This window comes from Lonchura striata, chromosome Z (assembly GCF_050655825.1).
Source record: "Lonchura striata isolate lonStrDom1 chromosome Z, ASM5065582v1, whole genome shotgun sequence".
Classification (NCBI taxonomy): domain Eukaryota; kingdom Metazoa; phylum Chordata; class Aves; order Passeriformes; family Estrildidae; genus Lonchura; species Lonchura striata.
In genome coordinates, this window is record NC_140740.1 from 1,601,756 (window position 1) to 1,629,360 (window position 27,605).

General features: G+C 37.9%; 1 protein-coding gene and 1 long non-coding RNA gene across 11 annotated transcripts in view; both read left to right on the forward strand.

Moving 5' to 3' along the window:
• XRCC4 (X-ray repair cross complementing 4) overlaps nucleotides 1-27,605 on the forward strand; it is a 142,195-nt gene that overhangs the window by 16,398 nt on the left and 98,192 nt on the right. For all 10 annotated transcript variants that reach the window (XM_077790097.2, XM_085567197.1, XM_085567194.1 and 7 more), the window contains one exon: nucleotides 1,738-1,925. In XM_077790097.2, the coding sequence (XP_077646223.1) occupies nucleotides 1,738-1,925 (188 nt within the window). The remainder of the gene's footprint in view (nucleotides 1-1,737; nucleotides 1,926-27,605) is intronic.
• Nucleotides 12,553-26,498, forward strand: LOC146763566 (uncharacterized). Its single transcript, XR_014951438.1, has 2 exons — nucleotides 12,553-18,821; nucleotides 20,209-26,498. It is a non-coding gene; the product is annotated as an uncharacterized LOC146763566 (long non-coding RNA).

The window sequence follows — 27,605 nt, forward strand, 5'->3', positions numbered from 1 at the left end:
GAAATATGCTCTTCCATATTCCTTTAAACATTTCAAACACTCCATTGATCAGAGGTCCCTGCACAAAGCAAATGCATGTGTTCCAATCCTGATTTCTGGTAGTGAAATGTTTTTCTTTCTTGGCTTAAAAATAGTGACGTTATTTTGGAAACAACAAAAAGAGTGTAAACACTGGCAAATACTGTTTTTTCTGTTTGAAGAATCTTCTTATTCCGAGGTGACTTCAAGATCCCCACTTTAGAATTCTCAAAAAGATGATTCTTATTTTTCCAAGTGAAGGCTGTGCTATTATAGCTGGGAGGGTAAAATAAAAAAAGAGGTAGACAAAGTTCTCATTTTGTTGAATTCCTGCATCTGGTAGAATGTGGGATAATGATTTCCCAAAATAGAGGGGCAGTGAAAGCAGGATGACCTCACTCCATTAAAAAGGAAAGAAAGAAACACAACAATTCTGCTGTGAGCATTAGGTTCTCATCCAGAGGAAATTTTTTTGTTCTTCTGAAGAATCTGAGGAAGAATCTGATCCCTTTCTAAGAAATTCTTACAGATTTTCTAATCCCTTGAATAATTTTATTGGGGATTGATGTTCTTGCGAATGAGGCTTTCCTACTGCACTGTGTTTTCATTCAACAAAACATTGATTTTGGTCACTTTCTAAAGTTATTACATCATTCTTGAGACTGCTTCCATTTTAAATTCAAAACCTGGAGGGAGGGAAAGCAATGGTCAGAATATTCTTGCTGTGGGAAATCCCTTTTGGGTTTCTCATGCCTGGATTATTTTCTTTGGCAAGACCTACCAGGCAGAGAGAGAGAGTTGCTGATGGAGTTGTCTTTTATGGGTTTAGTATGTTTAATGTGATGATGAAATGTGTTAGGAGTCCTGTTAAAGAGAGAGGGAAAACTGAATGTTGGAGGGGAAGAGAAGCACACAAATATGCAATGTAATCTAATGTCTTACCTTGGTATTGGGTTAAAGAACTACATCTATGAGGATTTATGCATATCATATTTCCCTAATGATTGATCAGTTCTGCTGGTTTTAAATCATAAAGGAACATGCAGCATATACAGGGAAAAAAAACCCCAAACCAGCAAACCCACAGTGCTCTATTGCAGTATTTTAATGTCTTTCTTTTTATGACTTTCTTACTGTTACTAAAAGTTTATCTTCTCTGTATTGAAATCACTGTTCCAGGCAAGCACTTCCTTTGTAAGTGTTTCAAAATTACCTTTTTCTACCCCTCTTTGCCTCATGCTGCAAGGGATTCCACATTTCACTCTGTTCTGTTTTGGGTGACTTTAGGCAACTAGAATTGTGGATCACTAGCAATAAGGAAATAACCCATTTTCAGACAGGGAAAAAAAGGGGACAGAACTTCTGAAAAACACAATATTTATGCTACATTTCCACAAGTGGAAACAACACACCAATGTGTGTTCAAGGGAAGACTAATCTCCTAATATTTCATTGAATCACAGAATTACAGAATGCCTTGGGTTGGAAGCGACCTTAAATATATATATGTATATGTATGTATGTATGTATGTATACTTTAGGTATATATATATAGTAAATATATATATACTATGTGCACTATTTATATATAAAGATATATAAATATAGTATTTTATATATATAAATGTATCTTAATAGATGATTTGTATGTAATATATAGTGCATATACTTGTTCCCACACATATGAATATTTATTTCTCATACGCCTTTTTCTGGTAGTGTCTGAATCAGACATTTCTACAGAGGCTGCTGACATAGAAATGGACAGAGAGAAATATGTGGGAGAGCTGAGGAAAGCACTGATAGCTGGAGAAGAGTCAGCTGGCAAATACAACTTTGTGATCTCAAGAGATGAGCAGAATAAGGTCTGTCACTTCTCCTATGAGAGGAACCTGAAAGACGGCTCTGTAAGTAGATGAATGTTTAAATTTAACTGTTAGACAAGGAGAATGAAATACATTTTTGTATTTTATTATAGCCTTTAAAATCAGATGTGTGATACCCACTCCAGACTGAGTGAGTGTTCTGTGCTCTTGCATGGGCCAAGCTAGAAACAAAGTGGGTGGTTTGGGATGGATGCTGCCCTTTTCAAATTTTAGCCTCCTGTGCACTTTTGTTTTCCTTGTTTCTTCATCCTGTCTCTGTACTACTCACCTAAATTAGAAAAAAAAATAAAATTCAGGCAAGCTTTCAAATGCTAAAATATAGGTTTAAAATTAACTGTTTAACTACTTTAGGTATTTGGTAAGCTAAGGCTGAAATTGTTGCAATAAATTGCAAATGGGAAAGTGGTTCCATGCTGCTTGCTTGGTTGGAAAGGGAAAGACCCTCTTAGAAAAGAAAGAAACCAGTATAATCTCTATCTGTAGACACTTCCGGATATTTCAGGCTGTGCTTTGCTGTTTTAAAGCTTTTCTGAAGAAGAACCTAACTTTTAAGGTGAATATCCCAGTTTGTAATTTTATTTTTTTTTAATTGTTTTACATGTCTTTGTCTTTGTGCAGTATAGGAAATTTCAGCTGAGTTTGGCTCTTGAGGAGCCAAAATTTAGGGCATGTAAGTCTACCAGTCTGCATTCTAAGTATTTCTGTGAATTTACCCAAGGCCATACTGAGCCTAAATCTTGTGAGCTGTTTGATTGTTCACAAAGATTTTGCAAGTTGAGGACCAAACTATACTTAGAAATTGAGAGCAGTAAGGTTAAGGATCCTTATTTTGTTTCTGCTCTGTGTCACACGTGTTCTAAATACAGGCCAGATTAAATGCATTCTGTATTTTTATTAAGTGAAAACATCCTCGTGATTGTGGGGTCACCTAATACATGTTTCCATCAATTAAGGCTTATGAGAAATTTAACTTGTATGAAAACAACTTTATGTCAATTTGGGAAAATAATAATCTGGCCAAAGGAACTGAAAATACAAAGAACCTTGATTCTTATGTATGCTTTAAACTTTGGGTGTTGAAAGAATGTTTTTAGCTAAGACAGGATTTCTTGGGTGAAAATGCACCTTTATTTTTCCCTCCTTCTGTCCTAAACTAATGCCTACAAATAAAATTGACAAAGCATTATGTAGAATTTAATAGTAGAATTAGGTATTAGAAATAGCTTTCAGGTGTGTAATAGAATATGTTCTAAACGTTTTGCAAATTCTCTGTGGAAGTATTTGTGATCTCTCTCTTTCAGCATCACATTAGGAAATTAATCTGGATGTACAATGCTGGGCTCTGTACATCCAGAGGGCTGATATTCAGCTAAATTATAAATAATAATAACTACAACAACAGTAATAAAAATAAAATACAACAATAATAAACTATAATAATAAAATATAATAACAGTAAATTCAGGGAAGCCTAGAGAAACTACTCTGCAGCTTAAACATGACTTAAACTCAGTGATTATCTATTTTCAGTTTAATTATTAACAGTTTTCAGTAAAAAAAAAAGCAAAACCTTCTGAAATGCATTGTTACACTTTGAGCTATAAAATGCTTATCAGTCTCCATGTAAGTAAAATTGCAAAATCTTTTCATGAAATTGGTATATGGTGTCTGAGAGTAAATTTTGTAGTCTTAGAAAATCAATAATATCCCTTGCCTTATTTTTTAGAAATATATGCATGCTTATATTAATAATTAAATTATTTTTATTATTTTTAAGGAGACCTGCCTAGAACATGATGCTGATCACCAGCAGTCACCCACTGATTTTTAGAGCTGAGCTCTGTCATAATTTTGCATCCCACATGGAGATGAAAAACCTCTGGGCTAGATACTGATTTATTGTTTTCAAGGCTGTACCAAACCATGGTATTTGAAATGAGTTTTACCTTCTTTGCAGCATCTTGCTAAAGCTCTGCTTCCATAAAGTCTAATTATGTGCCAAAACTGTGTTGGGTGGTCTGTGGGAGTGCAAATAGAAATGGTGGGGTGATGTTAAGCAAAGGAAAACATAGGTATATTACTGGGAAATGCTTTCTGATATGGAAATTTGTTATACTGCCCAGGTGTTTTCTGAAGGAATTGGTGGCAGCCCCATTGTGCCCCTAGATTGAAAGGGATTGCAATGAAAAATGCATTTTAATTATCTGCACTGCCAGTGTAGTACATTTGATGACTTAATAAGGTGTTTGATTCACCTGTTGTTCAGCTGATGAACAAGAAGGTTCCTTCTATGACCTGTAAAAGGATGTGCTTACACCTCCTCCTGCCCTGCTTGGGTGGAATGAAACCAAACCTGTATCTTCATATCATTTTAAAAGTCTTTATAATCGTTACTGTACAATAATGATGTGTATCCAAGGTTTTTATAATGGATGAGTGCTGATGGTTTTGGTTTTGAATGGATGGAAAACCTCCCCAAGTCATGAAGAATTCCTGCCTGATTTAGAGGGCACACAGTATGACGTGTTTGTTTTGTAGTGCCTGTAATGCTTAGAAGTAACAGAATAAGGAAAATAATTTATCTTAAGGCATGTCCATAAAGGTTTTAGTACTTATTTATCTCGAAATGTTGTTCAGGAGAGATAACGACGTCTGAGCTTTAGAAACACTGGTTCTGGCAGGATGTGCAGCTGAGCCTAAGAAGTTGTGCCTTTAAAAATCCTGACGCGTTTGGTGAAAATCCCGATGTGTTTTTGTGAGAATTCCGACGCGTTCGGTGAAAATCCCGGCGCATTTGCGATTTACCTCTCTCAGGACAGGTGTCTGCCTCTGGGAGCCGTGTCTGGGGTGCCTGGGGTGTCGGGAAGGACCCTGGAATAACAAAGTCTGTGGAGCACAGTGGGAATTGTGTGCGGATCCAGCTGCAGCCCTGGATGGGCCACACACACCGAGACCCCGGCGAGGGGCCGGGGAGGCTGGTCCAGCTCAACTGCTGCCACCTAAACAAACACCAGCCACAGAGGCAGTGATTTAGTGCTTGATCTAAGTAGGTGACCACTGGGAAGTAAATCTTTCCAAGTGCTTCAGCGAGTCACTCCACATATAATAAATAATGGAAATCCGGCAAGCTCTTTCTTTTTTTTTTTTTTCTTTTTTTTCGGGGCTGGCAATTAAATAGACTAAATAGCCTTTGATAAACAATTACTTGAGTGCTAGCAGTCTCTTTTTTTTTACAGTAATGTGACAGCCTCTGGGGTTTTTTTTCCTTGCCTTTTGCTTAAGTTTGTAAACAGGGAGGGTAAGAGCTTAACAAATTCAACCTTAGATGCAGCACTGTTGCTAATTAGGATGGAAGAGATGCTGCTATTTGTCTCCCCCATTTCCTGTGGCTGCTTTTCCCTGGTCAGGCCTGTGAGTTCATTATAAGTTTACTAAAAGTTAAAAAAAAAAAAAGAAAAGCTGGAGAAGCTTTTGCTAACCAAAATGCTAAATGAGAGAAATGTAATGGGTAGAGCTCTTTGTGCTGTCCAAACTGTCTTGGTTCAAGGTCTGAATAGTTACTTTGCTTCAAACCACTGAGGATGTGTTGTTTGGTTAGCAAAGGTCACTGAGAGTTCAGGTTGTTTCCCAGGCAATTCCACCAGCTGAGGAGAGAGGAAGATGAAATGATTAATCCTTAGGTCAGTGTGAAGGTAATGACTCTCATATCACTTATATCACTTAATGTCTATGTACTTCAAGACCTGAGAGTGGACACTTGAACAGATTTCTTGGAAGCCCATTTTAGAAATAGCTGGCTTCTAATGCACCCTGTGTAATAGCAACATTAAGTGTTATCTTGTAAGTAATCTTGGAATTCTGAGTGCCACGTGAGTTTCCCCATCTCACCTCGGGTGTGCCTTCAAGTGTTTCAGGTACACTGGAAATGCAGTGCCTCACTTCTGTAGCCTTGAGATAAGAAAATAAAAAAATTCTTTCTGAAAAGAAAAGAAAGAATATATTTCTGTCTGAAAAGAAAGAATTTCTGAAATTCTTTCAGAAAAGAATTTCAGGAAAAAAAAAGAATTTTTGAAAGAATGATTCCCTACCACATTAGTGGGTATACGATACACCTACCAGGTGTAGCTATAAAAGGTGTGACAGATGTCTTGGTGAATTAATTAAGCTCTGCTATTTTCCTTGCTTGGCCATTGGATTATGTATTTGATTGCTGCTTCTGATAAGCAGTAGTCTGGAAAAATTAATTTTAAATACTGGTAATTTATGCCTTTAAAACTGGTATTGTTGAAAAAGGAGGACTCAAACACTGTGATGAATAAATTATCTTCATTTTTTTCTCAGCCTGTTAGGATCTGTGTATTTCACTGGACCTATCCAGTTGGACAAAAATGGTAGTTTAGTTGCTTTAAGGCTTACTGTGAATTACACTATAAAGGGCATGTTCATATTTCTTGAGTACAATGAGAGTCTAAACATATTTCAAGTATACATAAAGTGTGCATAAAATAACAGATTTGGATCTGTGCAAGAAAAATTGTCAGTTATTCTTTCTCTCTCTTGGTGTTATTGTGCTGTCTCCCCTCCCCTCCTCAACTCTTTCAGATTTTCCCTTTTTGGAATACCTGCTGAGCATTTCAAATCCCTGTGTGGACATCAAGGCTTGCTTTCATTTGCAGAACGGAGTACAAATGCTTTCCTTTTAGGAGGAAGAAATCTTTAAATCACGGCATATTGGCAAGCTTTAGTTTCCCAAACACAAATTACAGGGGACAGTAGGTGCTCTGGAAAAGAGATTACTGTGTGTGGGCTCTAAACCCTCACTGCAAGACCCCAGTCCTGTATTTCTGTGAAGATGAGGCAGCAGCCAGGGCTTGAAAACCACAGAGAATCTCACCACTGGTTTCTCTTCAGAAACCCTCTCAGAGCTCCAGAGGAACCATTCATCTTTCTACCTGCAAAGGCACAGGAGAGCTCTCAACCTCCTGTTAACTCTGTTCACTAAAATAGCACCTTTTTCAGTATAAAATATTGAATGGATATGTCTAAAACCTCAGAGCAACTTCAGCACCTCTATTACTTCTGCTGCAGTTACAGAAAGGATCTCGAAATGTAACAAAAGGGCAAATTCAGGGTGTCCTGCATTTTTTAAAAAAGTGACAGATATGGAAATATTGGAGGGTGATGGGATGAAGAAATAAAGAAGCTGCAGAATGTGCAGTGAGGAGAGTGTTACACTTCCTTTTGATTTCTTTTCTTAAGCTGCAGTGATTTAAAATACACATATCTTTGGTTTCCCACTGTGAAATCAGTCCACACATAAAACCAAAATTTTCTTTGAACAGTGAAGTCCCTAATTTCTGTGTCCAGTGAGCAGAGCAAGATCAGCTCTTTTTCTGGTGGAACAGCACTACCATAAGTTTGCCGATTCCCTAAAAACCCTGCAAGGTGTTTTGTCTGCCCATAGGATTTGACAGAATGCTAATTACTGCCTGTTGCATCTCAGCATGTGGAATTAGTGTTTTTTATCATGAGGACAAAGCCTAAGGGTCTTTGAGTTTTAAAATTTGAAGCCAGATTGCACATGGATTTGGTATTGGTGAGTAAAAGATTCAATTTGAATTGAATCTTTTTTGTTCAAAGTTCTGAAATATTTGAGTCTCACTGGAAAATGTGGTTCTCTTGCAGAAATATGTTTCCCAGAAAGGCAGGTACATCACACAATTTCAAGAGTAGGTTTCTGAGTAGTGTCATTCCAAGAAAAAGCTCTTCCATAGAAGATTTTTTTGTTTCATTATCTTTTCTGCCTGTTTCTCTCAGGTACCTGTTCAAATAATGCCTGACATTCCATTAAAAATTAGATGTCAACTGCTTTGTTGGGTACAAAGTGTAGCTGGTTTTTTTCTTACTTTTGGAACCCAAATCATAGTCTTTCTGCGTTTGTTTTTCTCAGAGAAGTCGTAAGCTTTGGGTTTTTTTAAGAGTTTGAGGTACTGTTTTTTGTTCTGTTTTTAAAAGCACATTGTCTTTTCAGTGTGCGAATAATACCTGTAGGTTATTAGCATAACACAGATTTGTAATAGAACATTGTCAATACTCTTAGGGGCTACAGAGGTGCCAAAAATTGGGATTTGGAAGCAGTCGGGTTTTTTTTACACTGGTTCTTTGCTCATTTAATTGATGGCTGTACATCTTGCAAAACAATGGGAGATTTATTCCCATTAATTTACACTGAACTTGTCGTCTTGCAATCGTGTTTCATACCTATCCAATGCCAGCTGGAATGAGAATTTGTTGTTCTGTATAGATAATCTATCCCAAGAACATCAGGGATGAATTTTGCTATTTAGTTGGAATAAACATGACTATTCTTTCAGTTTATCCTGAGTCTGTATTCTTCTCTTCCCAGCTGAATAACTCCAAGGGGGAAATAAAAAAGAAAAGGATTTATCTAATGTAGCTTTTAGAGACTAACTTGAGCTACTAATTAGCAAGTTCTGATTTACGTGAGAAGTCTAAGTCTGAATTGATTTGGGGAAGATGCATAGTTAAGAAAAAATGTGAACTTGTCTAGCCTTTACAAGCACTGTTTTTTTTTTTTTTTTTTTTTTTGGCTAATGATTGAAAACAGACGAATTCACTGTCACCTTTTACTTCCTGGGCTCACAAAGGAGTTAAAATTGTAGTCCTGTGACCTGCTGGGATTTTCTAAATCAGCCATTCACCACTGCAGTTTTGGTTTTGCTAGTGTTACTGACTTGGTGGACTGGAATACATTGAGAATGTAGCTTTCATCTCATTAAGAACTAGTGAGACATTGCCTAGGACATGAGTTGAAACTTGAGGAATTAAAATAAGAACTGCATTAATACATATAGTATTTATTTTGGTTCTATATGCACTGATTTGTATGCAAGAAAACTGTTAAGTTTCTGAGACCACATACAGGCTTGGTTAGCTGTGAGGAGGGGCAAACCCCCATGTTTTCCTTGGCTGTAAATAACTAGATTTACAGTCTCTTGTTCAAGATGTCAGAGAAATAATCAGTCTGCTCTTATGTGAGTGTGCTAGCTTGAAAAGCCAGTATAATACATAACTAAGGTGTTTTGTTCCCAAAAATCCTTGCAAGCCATGGGTAAATCACTAAGGATGTTTGGGACAGGGATTTTAATAGGGCCCTTAGGTGGACATGTGGTAACAGAAGGAGGCTGTTATCTGGATTAGTTACCTGACATAATTACAGTTTAACAATTTTCTTTTTCAGTGATAGGGATAAAACCAGCATGACTGCAAAAAGGGCGTTCTTTCTCAGGAAAAGAAGATGAATGTACCAGTCCTTTAATTTTTCCTTTTTGAGTGTGGTCCTCAAGAACTTTTTAAAATCAGTTTTTCTAAAACAACTATTAGTTGAATGCCGGGTTGTAAACTTACACAGGATAAGACTGACCTTATGCACTACCACTGAAGGTCATCATTTGTGGGAAATAATCAGGGCAGATAAAATGTGGAGAGAATAAGAGTAGTATTTTTTTGGATCTGGGTCTAGTGAAAATGAGCACTGTCCCACTGAAAAACCCAAACACAAAATGAAGGACACCAAATTTTGGGTTTAACTTCTGTGGGACAGGCTGATACCTAAAACTGAGGAGTGTGACATCTATTTACACACCTTTATTGCCAACTGTTTCTAAGCCTGGGAGTGGGGAGCTGCTGCCTTTGCCCCTCATGGTCGAGCTGTGTTTTATCTCAAGTTTGTCAGGCAGGGCTTGCAGAACACAAGCTGGGGCTCTGCCAGGGCTGCATGTGCTCATCAAACATTGTTTAGTCACTGCAGCATGTTTATGCCATCTGCAGATGCATGTGCTCCCCTTCCTGAACAATGCTCTTTAATCAAGACCACTGTTGTGGAGAGGCTAGCAGGAGCAGTATACATAATCAGCAGGATGCCAAAATTAGAGTTACACGTGCGTTCTGCCTAGCCCCACCACGTCAGCTCAGGGTAACAAGCTTCCAGAGGGTGCCACTTCTCAGAAATTAGTACCTTCGTCCATAATCTCTCGTACTTCTGTGTATATTATTCAGAGTCCAAGTTGTTTAAAGAGCTTCATGGTAATAATAACAAATCAAGAGTCGTCGTGGGGAATTGTTAAGCCTGTAGGAATTGCCTGCTATCTTTTATTTGTTAGGAGACTCCCATTTTCCAGGTCTGTCTAAACAGGAACATCCACTAAAGCATTTCACATCTGTTGTGCTCCTTTCTTCGTATTGCAAAAGCGTGAACTTTTTGTTCCACATGTTTTTCTGAACAATTTCTTCATTGTGTTACAGCTCTCATAACTTCTTGCTGGCTCTTTTTGCTTGGTACTAAAAGAGCTCTTAGAGAATGCAAATGTGTTTGAGTTGGTGTTAATTCCCCTGGTAAGAGCCAGGAGGTGAAGTGTGCCAGGCAGTGTTCTGAGAATGTGTGTGTTCAGAGATGATGGTCATGATATTTGAATGATTTACATACAAACCATATGTGTATAATGATATATATTCATAAATATACACTCAATTTTATCTTTTCTATGTCTTGTAAAATAATAGAATAATTAGGGCTGATATGGACCTTAAATAAAACTTCTGTTAACTTCTTGTAAATTTTTAATGGCAATTATTAAAGGTGTTTTGCTTTAACAATAACTTGTCTTCTCTTGACAGCTTAATGTTTTGTTGTGGGTTTGCTTGTGGTTTCTTTTTCCTGTGAAAGTCAGTAGTGTGGTAGGAGGAAATGTCTCTTTTCTGACAGTGCTGTAGTGCTTCATAAAGCTGAGCTAGTTAATCCCAGTATCCATAGAACTAGTGAGACAACCACCCTGGACCTTTCTCCCTTCTCAAACCAATTTTTTTTTCTTATGAAATATTTTTATATTTTAAATTTAATCTTTAAATTTTTTTTAATTACAATTTTAAGGCTTTAAGTTAGATTTGGACGAAATCTATCTGTCTAAACTCAGAGTTTATCATATTGCTCCTTCAGGAGTGTTAGGATTTCCTAATTGAAAAAGAGAAGCTTAAAACTGATTCAGTGACGTGTCTGTCTTCTGTGGGTTAAAATTTCATTACACCATCATTTGGAAGTGAAGGCTCCCTGTGTGATTGCACAGCTAATTCAGAGGTCAGCAGAATTCTGAAACTGCTTTTTGCTTAATTTGCCACATCTGACATCCTTGGTTTTGATTCATCAAAACTGAGTGCAGTGAAACATTTCTCAGTTATCTGCCAGTCTTGGATTTTAGTCAATTAATTTTTAGTTCTCTGTTACTTTTACCTGAAGAAACTCTTGTGTTTCATGGTGTGTGTGAGTGACTCTGCAGGTTTTGCTCAGTGACAGTTACAAAACCGGGTATTTTATGTACTTGAGCGTGGAAAATGATGTCATTCAACAAATGGCAGCTACTTTAATTAAAAAAGAAATTAAAGTCCCTACATGTCAGGTCACATGGTTTAGGAAAATAACATCAATTCCATGACACAGGAGTGTTTTCCTTTCAGCTGCAACGTTAAACCTGATCCAGACCATGACATTGGAAAGAAATATATTTCCATATGGTAAAAGAAATGTAGTCATATTTGTTGAAAAATTCATGTGGGTTTCTCCATAAAGCTGTTAATGCTTCAGTAGTCTGGTGGGTGACAAAAATCCACTCTGTCTTGTTTTAGTGCCTTTGAGGAGAAAATGGCAATCAGGGGAGAGTGGTCTTTATCATAGACACTCTTTTTAAAAACAGAGATGAAATGTTACAACTTATTGGTATATGATGGCAACCTCAGGTTCTCCAGGCTATACTGACCTCTCTGTAGGCTTAGATCAGGGGATTTGAGAAGGAAATCTGTATTTTGCTGCAAAGCTAAAGGAGCAGCTAAGGAAAAAATATTCTGGAATTGGTTTTTGAACATTGGGATGTGCTGTGGGGAATGCAGGGGGAAAATGTGGGAAAGCATTTTTTTTGGTGTGTGTTTCTTAGAATTCAGAAAATAAATTTATAGTGCAGAGGTAACATTTATGTGGTGTCAGTGCGTAATATTTGCTGGAATCAATAATGAGTATTGTGTAATTACTGTTTTCTGAGTAGTGTGACAAGATGGAGACTGTATTTCTTAAAGTTCTTAAAACTTTTGGGTAGTACTCAAAACCAACTTATTGCTGACAAATAGCATAGATTGGCTGCTGCTAACACCCAAGCTACAGACTTTTTGTGGTTGAGGAACTAAACCCATCTCTTACATTAACACAGCTTGGATTGCACCATGACCTTACTAGCTGAAATGTTCTGGTATTTCTGCAGAAACCCCACTGGAAACTTAGAGCAAGTTTTGAGAAAGTACATTTAACCTGTCATTGATGAATGTGGCCTTTTTTGAAGGAATATGCCTTTTGAGAAATGAACATGCATTTTTACTTTAGAAAAAGAAGGTGCTAATAAAACCTGAAGTTGGAGCTAAGACATTTGAGCCCCATAGGGCTTTATATATATTTTTTTTTTCAGTAATTAAGGATTTCCCAAGTGATGTCTGAATGGACTCCTGGTTTGCCCTGAAGTTGGGCATTTAATTGGGAACTCATCCTGTTACAGGTCCCAGCTGCTTTCCTCAGTGAAGAAGAGTGAGTATTCATAGCCATGGGCTAAGGAGGGTTGTTTGAGAGATAGGATCTGGTTTCCTTCAGTGTTTGTTTTCCAAGGATTATCTTTTGGTTGTAGTAGATGCCCAGCTGTTTCGAAGGTCCTAAATTTTCCATTCGTTATCAACTTGACACCTATGGAAGATAGGTGATCTTGAGTTTCCATCAGGTCTTTCCCATGGGCATGGAAGCTAATTTTAAAACATTCTGTAGATAAACCCTTCAAATTATTGTTTCAGAGCATTTTAGGCCGTAGGATTCTTTTATTTTACTGTGTTCACTTTGTAATTGGCGGGGATGGGAGCAGTTGCAGGCAGTGGCATGGACAATAGACAGTTTTATAGTAGTGCTGTTGTAGGTATTTCAGTTTGGACACTTCTTTCCAAATAAAATATCTTTTTACTGAAAGTTCCACTGGGATTAGCACTATGAAAATGCTGGGTTTTTTCCTGAAATCAGTTTTTCATAGTCCTCTCTATGTGGTGACTTTAAAAGCTGATCTATCTGCCTGTTGGCCTTCTCATACTTAGGGAGGCTTTGTGTCCGTATTCTCTGAAGAATTTCAGCCTGTCATTTTTGTTGTTTTACCTTTTCCAAGTGTTTCATGAGGAAGTTCACACTGCTGAGAGTGATATGCAGCACTTAAGTCAGCAGTAGAACAGATAGCCAAGAAAAAGAACCTGGAACTTTTAACTTATTTGTCAAACACAATTACAAGTGAGTTTGGGTTTCAGAAATACTATTTATTGTTCAGTCCATTAGCTGGATCCTGTTGGAGCAAACAATCAAACACAGCTGAAGCAGCAGCTTTTCAGTTTGAAGCTTCTACATTTTGATCATTTCAGCTATGTGGCGTCCTTGTAAGTTGAAAATTATTTCTCAGTGAAACTCAGAAATTTCATTTGTTGAAAGGGGGAAGTGTGAGATGTCAAGGGAGGGCTCAGTTCTCATATTTGTGCTAAGCCTTAAAAACTGGCTACTAGGTCAGCCAATTTATGTCTCAATAGCTTCGGACTTGTACAGCAGTTATTCTTTACAGTGCCTTCACAGTGACTCAGCCCAGGCAGATTTCCATCCCCCTTTTCCACCCCACTCCCCTGGATTAGTCATATCCAATTTAGGAGTATTAGGGAAGCTTTTTCTGCGCTCTCTCTGCAGACAGTTCTTGATTATCAAAAGACAAAAGGACTTAATTCACAGATAGCTTGTAACTTCGAGACTTCATTCTGAACAGGAGTGAAAACCTGTTCCTTTCCTTAAAAAAAAAAAGTCACTGTAATAAAATCAGTGTCTGGATTTGTAAAGAAAAACATAATTACATTTTTGTACTAAATATTGTTAGCACAAAAAATCAGCTAAAAAATCTAGAAACTGATTCTGTCTCTCATGGTCTGTTTGTAACATTTAATCTTTGTTGCAATGTTTTCACTTCAATTTTCTGTCACGTTGCTTTTCTTGAGTCCCTTTCCTGAAGCTTCTTGCTGAGCGCAGCTATAAAATTATCAAGTTGAAGGTTAAAACTGCTAAAACACTGAGTTTGGTGCATGTTACACCTTGGAACTGCACGAGTACGTTACAAGCAAAGAATTTCCATGGCTCCCCTTCAGCATCACGGTCTCAGCTGCTCATATGGCATCCATCTGTGGTCTTTTGGCAGCAGCCAGGGCTGCTGCATGGGAGTTTTTGGAGTTCAGAGCTAACCTCATATCTGTCTTCCCATCACTGTGGAAGTTATGAAAATTCTTCATGGCTGCCCTGAAGTGAGGTATTAAAATATTACAGAAAGACGAGATGGGATTAATAATGCTGCGAGTTAATAATGGGAATGTAGGTTTGGGGTTTGGTTGGTTTTTGGGGGTTTTTAAAATTTTTTAAATATTTTTTCAATATCTTTGATTTAGTTTCTTTAGCTGTGTGTTCTCTATGCAGATTATGGTGGATTTCCTATACACAGATATAAATGGGGATTGATTGATTCTTGTTTGATTAATTTGCTTTATGCTGCCTTGCCTTTAGAAAAGGTAATAAAGACCAAACAGATGGTTGAATCAAGTACATAGATCTATATCAGTAAGATTTAAAGCATTTAAAGGATCAAAAGTCTCACTGTTTCTTGCTTAAGAAAGCACATTTAAATGAGGCTTTTCCTGCTTAAGTGGGAGTGTCAAAGTACAAAAAGCTAGGTAGAAAAAGTGAGTTTATAAAAGATTAAAAAATATAATGAAAAAAACCTGCAACTGGTAGAAGAGAAGAAATTATTTCTTTTTGAAAAATATTCTGTGAATTGTGCTAGGCTTATATTCTTCTAAGGCTTATTGGGTTTCTGAATAATGCTGAAAAAATTGCCATCACTTCAGAGCAGACCAAGATGTTCCATTAGTACTTCTCTGAATCTGAGAAGCAAAAATATTTGTGTGTCACAAAGACAATCCATTAGTTACTAGGGAAGATATTACATAGATGAAAACATTTAAATTACCATTCTCCTCAAATAAATGGTGTCCAAGAGAGCAAAAAGAATTGGCTGAACTGATTTCTGGCTTGCTCAAGTCTGGTTTTAATGCTAAATCCATGGGAAGTTATGGAAGACTTGAAAATGTGCTACTGTTCTGTCAGCATGCAGTGGGTATCCTATCCCACTTGTTGGTGTTGAAATCTGAAGCTGCCTGTGCTGTAGTCAGTCTGGAATTAAAGTAATAGGCAAGTCTGCTAAAATACTAAAGGGATTACAGAATGAAAATGTAATTCTGGCTGGTAAATTTCCTTTACAAAAAAATCCCTCTGCAAGACGGGATCAAGGCTTAACATTCCTATGGTTACTCATGTCCAAAGAAGAGAATGGCAGGATCACTTAGACTGACCTAAAAGTGGGAAAAGAAAAAAAAAAAAAGAGGATGGGTAAGGAAATCTGTGGATGAGGAATGTCACAGTAGATTTTTTGAGGTAATGCTGCAGAAGTTTCTATATTCTACATGAAAGCTGGATTTAATTATTTCTATTGAAATGTCTGAGGATTTGAGACTCAATGAAATAAGTAATGGATGTGGTTCTTACTGTTGTTCAAGCCTAAAATATATGTGGTACATGTTTCATGTCTACTGTAGATAGAAAGTTTCCATAAAATCAGAGGATTTCATCCCTGCAGGTTGTCTCCTTGATGTATCCACTGCTGTGTTTTCATGTGTTTTCATGTGTTCAGAGAATAAAATGTCAGTGAATTCCCACATTAGTTTTCCCTATCTTGTGTTACTCTTTATCTTGATCCTTGCTTTGCTTTGAAATGAGAATCTGCCATGTGAGTTCTGCATTTCATTCCCCCTTTTTGGTGAATTAGGTAAGGCAGAATAAAATCCAGGAATGAAAGTTGTATCAGAAACCAAAGACTTTCAAAAGTGCCAGGGCAGTGGTGTGGCTCTTGACTCATATATTTGTTTTTAGGCTTATCATCTGCAGAGTGAAGAAATGAGGTGTCACTTTGAGATGGACGGCAAAAAAAGTGTCTGAGTGCATTTTCCAAGTGGTGGAAATGGTTATCATGAGGAAACCAGCTGGTTTCTTGATTTTTGTAAAAAAAGTGAGTTGAAAGATGTGATCTCTTCAAACCAAAACAAGTAAGCAACTTTAGAACCTTAAAATTTAGCAGAAAGTTGTTTGAAATTGGAGAAATATATTAAAGTTTCTTCAGAGGAACTCTTTTGAAAGGGTTTGAGGGGAGTTTGGGCTTGTAGCTTTTGCCAGCAATTTTCCATATTGGACAGACTTGAACAGAGGTCAAAACTTAGACACTGGAAGTGAAATTGGTATGTTTAATGTCTTGGTGCTTGAATTTTGCGCTTTTTGAGATTGGGAAAAGCAAATTACTGTTTTCTCCCTGTAAACTCTTGGTGGTGACAGTTCTGTGAATGAATAAGAGTAGTTGTGGGGTTGTAAAATCGTGTGAGACGTGGTTTTTTTGTGGTTTGTGCCTGTGTGGAGGCTGGAGATGGAGGTGAGAGAAGAAGGACACAAAGCAGGATACTTGTGGGTAAGATATATATATTTGGTGAGATAAACTGACATGGGGGGAGATGGGGAGAAGGACTGGGTTAGGCTGGGCAGTGCATGTCTTCATTAAGGCAGAACAGCTGTAGCTTGACATTTTGGTGCTCTAAAACTGGGATTGGCCAAAGTTCATTTTGGATCCTTTCGGGTTTTGTGCATTCGGAGTCCAGCGTCTCCTTTGGCCCGAGACCATCAGTGCACGTACAGTATAAAGCTGAGAAAATAGTGCTTTGAACAAATGTGCTCTCCATGTCATGTTCAAAACAAACAGGCTGTGTATTGCTGTGGAAACCAGACAATAAACTAGTGAAAAAAGACACAATCTCCCTTAAATTCACAGTGAGTGAGCAGTTAGTTCATGTAACAAGATTATCTTCTGTAGTGTGTGATCACCAAGTTGTAGCAACACTGAGTATCTCTGTAACTTGTCTGATGTTTCTCAGCCTACTTTTTATCCCTACAAGTTTATATTTCAATAAATCTAAGAAATATTGTGTGAATATTTAGGATGATTGCATAATTAAAGAAAAACACAGCATGAGGTTGGCTCTGATGGTCTTAGAAACCGAACATTTTTGTTCTTTTTTTTTTCCCCTCCAGACATCACTCCAGGTTCACAAACAAGCAAACAAAAGGAGTTAAGCTCAGTCTTTATTCCCTGCTTATGTACCTTAGGAGTGGATTTTGGAGCTGCTGTGAAGCCTGAGCTGGCAGGCAGGGAGGCAGTGCCGGCCCAGGACAGGGTGGTTCCTGCTGGTTACTCACCCACTGGACAATATGCTGGAAAAGCTTGCAGCACTGCTCTTTTCACCAAGTTCCTGAGTTATGAAGGGCTTCTGTTCAGCCCTGGTTGCAGGCCATCTCTTTTATTGTATCTTATTTGTTTTTTGGAAGCGTCTTTCAGAACTCGCATTGGTGGGTTGCACTTACTGTAGTGGTCTAATGCAGACTTGGAAATACTCTGTGCCAATCTTTAAAATAATTTCCATGGTATTTTTAAGTCTTCTAGAAAATCTTTAGACAGCTGAGACTGATCTATGTCCTCTTCTGAATCTGAAAAGCAAAAATATTTGTATCACAGACAATCCATTAGTTACTAAGGAAGATATTACATAGATGAGTACACTTAAGTTTGTAACTTGTTGAATTTTATCATGGAATCGAGACTATTAGATCAATATTATTCCATGATTATTTTGTTGGCACCTTATTTTATAAAGTAAAAATCACGTTCACTACTTAAAAAGAGAAGTGAACGTGTGTATTCACTTCACTTCTCTTTTTGTTCCTTCAGAAAAGGCCAGGTAAGTTGATTAAAAGGTTAAATATAACTTTCAAAATTGGTTACAAATTGGTGATATCCAGGCTATATTTATTAACCTTCTGTGGGTCAGTTCCTGCTGATGTGGGTGATGGAAGAGAAAAAGGTCGAGTGCTCCTTGGGTCGTACCTGCATCAACTTTATTTATTTGTGAATAAAAACACAGCAACACCTGTGACAGCCCTGTGCTGTAGGTGTCAGATGTGGTGTTTCCTCAGCACTCCCAGGCACAGGGTGGGATTGTTGGGGCTGTCCTGTGCAGGGCCAGGACTGCACTTGGAAGGCACCCATCAGGAGAATCAAACTCAGGATATTCCTTGACCCAAATAAAGTCCCAGTTGTAGCCCTCTCGAGCCCCTTGCTGTAAACATGCAGTTAATTTAGGAGTTAATTGAATCTCTGAATTAATTAAAAAGGAGTCTCGGGTCTGTACCCAGACTGTTTTCTCTCTCCTGAATTGTATGACAAGTGCGCAATCTTATGATCTGTGGGAAGACAAATGATTTAAATATTAAAAATATTGATGTGGTTGGTCCAGATCGGAATTGTTTTAAGGCCTTGCCCTCCAGCTGTTTCAGTTTCAGGTTGGCAGACTGAGTGAATAAAAGTTCCAGTCTTCCCTTGAAAGAAGTTTCTTTTGACTCTGGTACTAAGGCTCATATAAACTTACATTTTATTTCTCTTTTGGCTCGACGGGAGAACCACAGAGAGAGGACTGTGCTCTGAGCCTCAGTGGGGCTGAAATGGGGTGTAACTCCTGAAACCTGACTGCTGTAAATAACAGGTCCAATATAGAGAAATTGCTAGTTTTGGGTGAACAATGGAAGCTTTGTGTAATTACATCAATTTTGAAACAGCAACCAAAAAAAACCCCACACACGGGAGCACCATTTTGGTAAGGAGAAACATCAAAGTGATGGTTGCATATGGCTTGCTAACAGAAGTGCACAGCCCCTGAGCTCACTTCAGGTGTGCTGGTTGAGATTGAAAAGCTGACGGGTTTTTTTAGGTTTTTTAGGTTAACAGTTGTTTTCCAGGTCAGCCCTGCAAGGAGCGCAATCTCAATAGCTCTAGGCAAATGGAAAGACAAGATAAAACTCTGAATAATTACAAGTCTGGACTTGCTGAGGCCTCTTCCACAACTCTACTGGGCAGGAGATAATTTCTGAGAAGAGTGATTCTGCCTGTCTGGGAGGGGCAGAAAAAGCTGAGGGGAAGGTCTCAGCTGCATCATAAAAGTTCCACTTTTACAAATCCAATGATTCACTGGCGCTGCCTGGTGACCTGAGTCAGAGCTGGAGCGGGTGGTGACAGGAGCCAGCCCCATAAAAGGCCATTAATTAGCTAATTGCTACTAAAAAGAAAGCTGTTAATAGCTCTCACTTTTCGTTGAGCCCTGCTAAATGCAGAGAATAATGCAATCTGAGCAGTAATATTGAAGAAAAATGAATTAATTTTTTTTTTGCTGATGTTATTTACAAATTGGATTAAAGCTTCTCACTGCCACCATATTGTGATGGAAAGGCAATTAATAGACTTAGGATGATCTTTCTGATGTTGGTAACTGGATTATTGTACATGAAAAATAGGTTTCAGGCTGTTCTAAGGACTGAGGGGATGACTTTAGCTTTAGTGGGCTAGCATATGATTCTTGGTGGGGAAAATTGCTCTGGAATTAAATGGTACAGAGAAGGAGAAAACTGAAAAATAATGCTAATTGTAAGGCTCCACTTCCTTAAGGTATAGCCTACTCCCTGTATTTGTGATCAAATATAATTTTAATTATACTTCACATTCTTTGCATGGAGTTTCTCTATATATTAGTGGCATCTAGATCCCTTTAGGTCATGTCTTAAAGAAAAAGAAGTACTGATATGGGAAACATCCAAACTAAACTGTAGTATATAATATTTGAAGGCAAAATGGATGCATTTTATTGGGTTTTTTTAAAAAATTATAATTTATTTGAAGTCTTCCTACTACAGTTGCATAGCTAAGTAAGAATTTTAGCTTTCACTCAAGTTTTGGCAGGCCCATTGTGAACGTTAGGGGCAAAGCTTAAAATGCATGGTTTAAAAGCTCAAAAATACCAAAAAACATGTAGAAAAAAGAAAGTTAATATATTTTAAACCTATATTATGATTTTGGGACAATGACAATCTTATGGTTTTTTTGCATTGATAATTAGAGTTGGAGTTTAACTTGACAAAAGCAAACAAATGTTTGTTCTCCTAGTGCCATTACTGACCCCTTCCTTTACATTTCTTTCTGAATGGCAACAGTTTGAAATGTTTAAATTAGAAAGGACAAATCTTAATGACAAATCCTTAAGAAAAGAGGATGAGAACTTCGGAGTCCAACCTGTGGAGAATGTGAGTAAAAGCTGGAGAAGTGCTCATTAGCCAAAAGCAAGAAGAAGTGGATGCTGTGCTTTGTTAATATCCCTTTTCAGCAGTGGCTGAAAGTGAGATTGTCTAATCCAAATTTCTGGAATTGGAGGAAAATTTGAAGGCGTGTGAATCGTGGGCCATCTGCACTCAGGAGATTTAACTTTTAAGTTAAATAATCTTGATTTCTATAGCTCTGGAAAGGAAATGGTGTAAATAAATTATTTGTCACTCAGCTGTATTCTGCAAAAATCTGTTTAGCTTCAGGTTATTCGGGTTGAAATACAATTGTTCTTGTGTATTGTCACTTTTTAAATGCAGGTGTTAGAAAAGAAAAAACAGAGGTTGAGAACTATACTTGGTTTTCAATTAAATTCTATTTCTCTGTTAATTTTTATGAAAAACTAGTGAAGTTGCTTCAATTTGAACAATACTTCAAACAAGCAATCTAAGTTAAAAGAACTACTCTCAACTTTTGACATATTCATCTATACTGATAAACAAATGTGAAAATTTAATGGAGTCTGTGGCAAAAGGGGTTGAGTTTTGAAGGAAAGGAGAAAAATAGTGGAATAGTGGAAAGAAAAACGGAAGGCAAACTCCTAATTTTTGTATCTCAGTTCACAGTGATTTGTAGCATAAAGGCACAATGAAGCTCACACTTGCAGAACGGTATTTGAGTTTTGTAATGCTTTGTGAGGCCTAAGAAATAGCTGAAGGATGAGAGTTTTATCTGTTACAAGAAAATTGAACCCATTGAAATAGTGCTGAAATTTGTCATTTGCTGTTTTCTGTTTTCTTTTTGCTGAAGACAGAGTTGGCAGCTCAAAATACAAGAGGAAAAGGTTTTGGCATAGGTGTGATGATGCTGAAACTGAAGTATTTCAACAGGCAAAATGCATTTGTAATACTCTGACATTAATTTCTGCTCAGTCTGACATTAATTTCTGCTCACTCATCTTATCAGCTAACACTCTAATAGCTGAAACAGTGTAAGAAAACACAATAACAACTGGCAGCGTGTGACCAGAACATTGTCTGGTCACAAATTCAGGAAAACAAAGACAAAACAGTGAAAAGCTAAAAATTCCACAGACTAGGTATGAACCCGTAGGCAGTGGTTCCGCTTTTCAAAGCATTGGCCAATGTAGACATTGGTATACTCAAAGAAAAGAAAAGGTAAAATGTAGAATATTTTTTAAATTTGCATTTTGATTTCTGTTTTCAGAGGACACATTTCCAATTTCCAGTGTTCATCTTTATCAAAATTCTGCTCATACTACTAATTTCCCCAACCTTTCAATAAACGTAGGCAAATGCATAGTTTTTCATCTGTTTCTTCGTAGTCTTTTTTGTTGGACAATATGCAAGTGAAAAGGGAAAACACTTTTTTGTTTGTTTTAAAGAAATTGTCATGTTACAGTCAAACAAGACTAGAAACCCTGAGCTGGAGTGGAAAACCACCTTGACATAAATAAAGATCACTACTATCTAGTCTTTTGAGTATTGTGTAATTGCTGTTATTTTTTTTTTTTTTAATTTACAGGTTTATGTTTTATTTTCCATTAACAGGAAATATGAAAAAACAGCTCTGTTAGTGGGAAAGAAAAATAAAGGTAAAATGATGGGTTTGCACAGGTAGTTATGCTGTATTTAAAAGGTGCTATAAGCTTACATGAATGATTAAAAAGAGAGCTCACAGAACTTGAGTATTTGCTGATACTTTAAGTTGTCTATGAATTGGAGTAGTGCTTGAATTGGAGTAGTGCTTGAATAGTATTCCTTTATTTTCTGTCCATGGTAACCATGACAAATTAACCCAAAACATTCACTGTCACTAGAGAACATAAATCTTTCTTTTCTAACATTTTTGCTGTATGCAATTAAAATAAACAGTTTTATTTCCTGTAAGCCCTTGTGAAATAGCCATTATGAATCAAACATTGAGAGTTTCACTCTCAAGCATGAAAGTCTCTGAACAATGTATATTTTGGTACATATTGAACATTTTCTGTAAGCTCCCATAAATAAATCCAGGAAATGTCGGTCCCTTGAGTACTACCTTCATTAAATCTGGAGCAGCTGTTGTTGAACTTCCACCCAAACATATAATGGAGTCCTTGACATCAAAAACTCTTCCATGGCTGGCATATTATTGTAAGTCTTTGTAAACATGCATTTTTTCTGAAAGGGGGCTGATTCTGTAAAAACTACAAACTGGTTGATGCTGTGGAAATGGAACTCTAAACCCATTATGCCCTGGAAGATGATTAATGGTAAACAAACTTGCATTAATTGTTTATTTGGGTTTTTTTGTTCGTTGGGCTGGTTTATACTGTTTGTTTCTAATAGGCTTTTTGGTGGGTTTTTTGTTTTTGTTTGTGTTTTTGTTGTTTTTTTTTTTTTTTTGTTTCGTTTGAGTTCATTCTTGTTGGTTTTGGGGAGTGTTTGTTGCCTCAGCATTCTACAAGACGAGAGAGTGGCAGAGAACCTTGTTGTGATAATGGAATAATTAGCACATAGTGTTACAAAAGTTGTAAAATACCTTTTCTGAAATCACGGTGTTGCCATGGCTGAAAATATTAACACTAGAAATTGCATTCTTAGAAGTTGAGTAGGGCCAAAATATGCTAATGTTTCAGTCTGGGGGATTAAATTGCTCTGAGCTTTTTGTATTACTTCTTTTTTTATCTTTACTTGATTGAGTCACTTTAAAGTCATGAAACTGTGGAATGGTTTTGGCTGGAAGAGACCCTAAAGCTCACCCTAAAGTGCCACCCCAGCCATGGCAGGGACCCCTCCCACTGTCCCAGCTGCTCCAGCCCCAGTGTCCAGCCTGGCCTTGGGCACTGCCAGGGATCCAGGGGCAGCCCCGGCTGCTCTGGGAATCCCATCCCAGCCCTGCCCACCCTGCCAGGGAACAATTCCTCATTCCCAGTGTCCCACCCAGCCCTGCCCTGGGGCACTGGAGCCATTCCCTGGCTCCTGTCCCTCCATCCCCTGTCCCCAGTCCCTTTCCAGCTCTCCTGCAACCCTTTTAGGCCCTGCAAGGGCTTTGAGCTCACTCTGGAGCCTTCCCTTCCCCTGTGAACATCCCCAGCTCTCCCAGCCTGGCTCCAGAGCAGAGGAGCTCCAATCCTGGAGCAACTCCATGGCTTCTTCTGGATCTGCTCCAGCAGCTCCTTGTTTTTCTTGTGCTGAGCTCTCCAGACCTCCACAATCTGTCCAGCATCTGATTTCACCCTGAAGGGTGCCTGGAAGGAGCCCTGTCTGTTCAGAACAGCGTGAACTGCTGCTGATTACCCGGTGAGATTCCACCTTCCAGCTCTTCAGGCATCACCACATCCAAGTGTCCTTTGTCTGAAATACTATCAACCCAGTTTAGAATTACAGAGGTAGAAAGGCTTCCCCTGAACCGAGAAGTGTTTTCTTTTTCACTAAGTTGAAGTTCTCATGATGGGAGGGATTGTTTCATCAACTCCTCCAACGCGGCAACTTCCCAACTTTTCTGCCAGGAAGTGTCTGCTTTCTGGACAAGGCAGCCATCACAGTTGATTTGTGTTATTGTTTGTTTTACTTACAGCTTATTTAAATATAATGTTATATTTAAGTGTTGCTCCCAATTTATCAAGGAGAAAAGTGAGAGGAGTCATCCTGTTTGGATTTTGCTTTTCAGTTGCTATTTTTTAACTTGAGAACCAGTGGAAAGGAAGAGGAGGCTTGTATGTGAGACTGATGCTACTGGTTTAGAGAAGAGAGGCAATAATCATTATATGATAGAGAACTTATATTTATAAATAAATCTGTCTTTAGCTACAATTAATGAACTGAAGTAGAGGAGCACTAAATATCCTGACCTCTTGCACAATGGGCTCCTCCCAGTGGGTTTTGAAATACAGTATTTGTTTTCATAGTAGTTAGGATTCCTCCTCATTTTGACGTGAATTATCTTGCAGTTCTGCAGAGAGCTGTCTTTCCTCTTGGGAGTGGTATGACAAAAGTGTTTTGTTCTCCATTGATGAGATCTGCCTCACAATGTGTGGGGGGAAGAGAATAATGTCCCTAAAAGCAGTTTTGCAATTGCCCAGTTTTAGCTGCAGTTCTATTATTTGTATAGACTGCTAGCCTAAATTACTAATCTGTGTAATTTATATGAAAGTAAAATATCAGTTAATTAAGGTTGTAGAATACTCCTCTAAATTACTAATCTATGAAATTTGTATGAAGGTAAGATATAAGTTAATTCCTTAGACTTTATTTCAATGAAAACAGAAGCCTGATTTCCTGGACCTGTTTCTTATACTCTAATCTCTAGAGCCACAGAGTGTTTATTCACTTGGTGGTACATCTTCTTTTCTGGAAGGGTTTCTCTGAGTGTCATTCAGATATGACACAGGTGGTCATGACTGTGATCTTTTGTGGTAAGCTGCCTCTAACTTGAGGTTTAAGAAAGAGAAATCCTGATTGATGTGAGCTGTAGCTACTTAATTCTGCACACAGGAGATAATTCCATGCACACAAATGTTGGTTCTTGAAATATCTGATAAAATTCCTCCTATCTCATAAGATTCTGCTCAAATTTATTTAGAGAGACTTGAAATAGATTAATTTGCTATTCTTTGTCTTGTTCCCTTATGATCTTCGAAATATAAGTGCTCAGATGTGTGAGATACTACCTTACTGGTAAGAGTGTGAAAACTTGGCGAGACAATGTCCATTTTGCACCTTTGTGCAGTTTCTGTTACATTTTTAACACCCTTCTCCGTTCCATGTGTTTTGGAAGTAGCTGATCTGTAGTTCTTGGTGCAGGAATTTTGTATTTTGGGTTATTCCACTCAGTATCTCTGAAAAACCCCAAGTTGCTGGAAGTTGGGTTGGGCACATAGTGGACAAATCACACTTATTTTTAAAGTTAAACTTCTGGATTTTAAAGACCCAAGTATTTCCAATGTATTTTTAAAGGCTTAACAATGGAAGCTCCTGCATCTGCTATGGAAGGCTGTGTTTCAGGTAGATTTCAACACATAAAGGTGATGAAATTATTATCAGATCTCTTTTGCTTCTTGGAAATTTCATCCCCATGTTCAGTTAGCATGGCATCATTTTTGTTTTAATTTCCAGCATATTTGAATTGCTACACTCCAGTAGATAAAAGCAAAATGTAGAGACAATAAACATGCTTCTTTTGCAAGTTTCAGTGTGCTCTGGCATAATTAATTTTTAACAGAAATTTGCATAGCAATTACGTATTTTCTTTTGTTCCTTGGTACTATTTTCAAGCAACATTTGCTGTGATTACCATCACCACTTTCCAATGGCTCAGTGTAAGGGGAAAGAAATTATTTAGCATTGTTAAGCATCCTTACTTAACTGTTATTTATTTTAATGATTGTTTAAATGTCAACAAGCCAAAAAAATCCAGTGAGCTCTGAGGTTGGTCTGAGTGGTGTTGGCTACTGGCTGCAGGACACTGGTCTTGCAAAACATGAAATAATGTTCTTAATTCTGCAAGTCAGGCGCAGCATAGGGATATCTCCCATCTTTTTTTTTTTTTTTGAGGAGTTGCTATACTTTGGGGTTTTGGCAGCAAAGAGCCTATTCCAGTGCGCTGTGCTGCTGCTCTGGTTCATCTCTGGCTCCTGTTTGTGTGGGCTGGTATAGTCACTAACACAATTCTGCTTCCCAGCCTGGGCTGTTTCACACTGCCAGTGTCATTGCAGTTCCTCCAGCTCACATCTCAGCATAAGTAATCACATCTCGTGTGTTTAAAACAGCTGTCCTGGAGCATGGAATGAGTTATTTTCAAAGGTTTCCTCCTGTATTTCCCTGTGTTTTATGTGCACAAAAGGTGGGATTTGCTCAAAGGAGCATTTTCCTTGCACATCCCTAAGGAAACCCTCATGTTGCTCTGGTGGGAAGCAAGTTTAGTGATGAGTTTTGTAGTTTCAGAAATGGTGGTGGGTCTCTCCTGTTTCCTCAGGCAGGGACAGTTTTAAATGTTATTTGGGGCCAGGTTTTTGCAGGTCTGTGGCTGAGCATGCAGCATGAGGCTGCTGAGAACCTCAGTGAAGTTATATTTAGCAAAGTGCAGATAACTGCTTGCCTGAGGACAGCTCAGACCATGCAAGTACTTGTTTGATCCTTGTCAAAAAAAAAAACCTACATGAACATGTCAGGCCTGTTTAGCTCTGGACATGCCATTGTCTCGCCAAGCACTGTCCATCTGACAGTAAAATATTGATATAAAATCAGAAAAAATGTAAAATTAAACTTCTTACTGCTCTCACTGTGTGCAGGGCTCTGTGTAGTAATATCTTGCAGTCGGCTATTCCATCAGAGCTGGGCAGGGCTTTCCCAGGTTACCAGAACCAGAACCTGCCCTCCAAAATGGGTTCTTGACAGACACATCCCTTTAGATCTTTTTTTGCCCATAATTTTAGAATAGTGATTTTTTTTTTATTTTAATGCTGACAACTGATGGTTGACATGTGGCACTGAGACATTTTGTGCTTTAAAGGAAAAATTACCCTTCCATCTTCAGCTTGCATTTGCTGCTGTGTATCTTCTTTTCCAGCTTGTTCTTGACTCAAATATTTGTTTATTGAGTTTTGCCTTTTTTATCACCTCAGTATATGCATTATTCACTGGTTGTTGGTTCTTCGGTGGTTTTTTTTTGCTGTTGTTTGTTTGTTTGTTGGGTTGTTTGTTTGCTTTTTAGGTTGTTTTTCTGAATTGGTTGGTGGGTTTTTTCTTCTTATTGATTATGCTAAACAGCACTATCACAACCAGGTGTTCTTTAAGTTGATCACACTACTAGAGTTTTATTATTCTGTAGTAAATAAGATAGCCCTATTAGTGACTTAATATTATATTATTATCCTAATAAAACAATATGAGTGCTTAAAAATCAAACAAGCACAAAGCAAAAACCAAAGCCAAAGGAAACCACAAAACCAGCATTTTCTGGTTCCTAAGAAACCTTTAGTTCTACTGCTGTAGATTTCAGAAAATTCTCCCTTTGGGCTGATTGGCTGGCAACTAAAAATAAAACAGACCTGAACATCGATGTTTTCCCTTCACTAAAATTACTGCAAAGATTAAATTAAATTCTGAGATTCTTTGCCACACTGAGCCATTTCTGTGATGAGTAAAGTGTTCTGCTCTTGGCCTCTGACAAACTCCTGGGGCCATCCAGAGCAAGGCTGTCCCTTCCTCTGCACTGGGAGACTGCAAAATTAGGGAGACTTCACTCATTTCCCTCAATTCCTTGGAAATTTTTCCCTGTGTTCTGT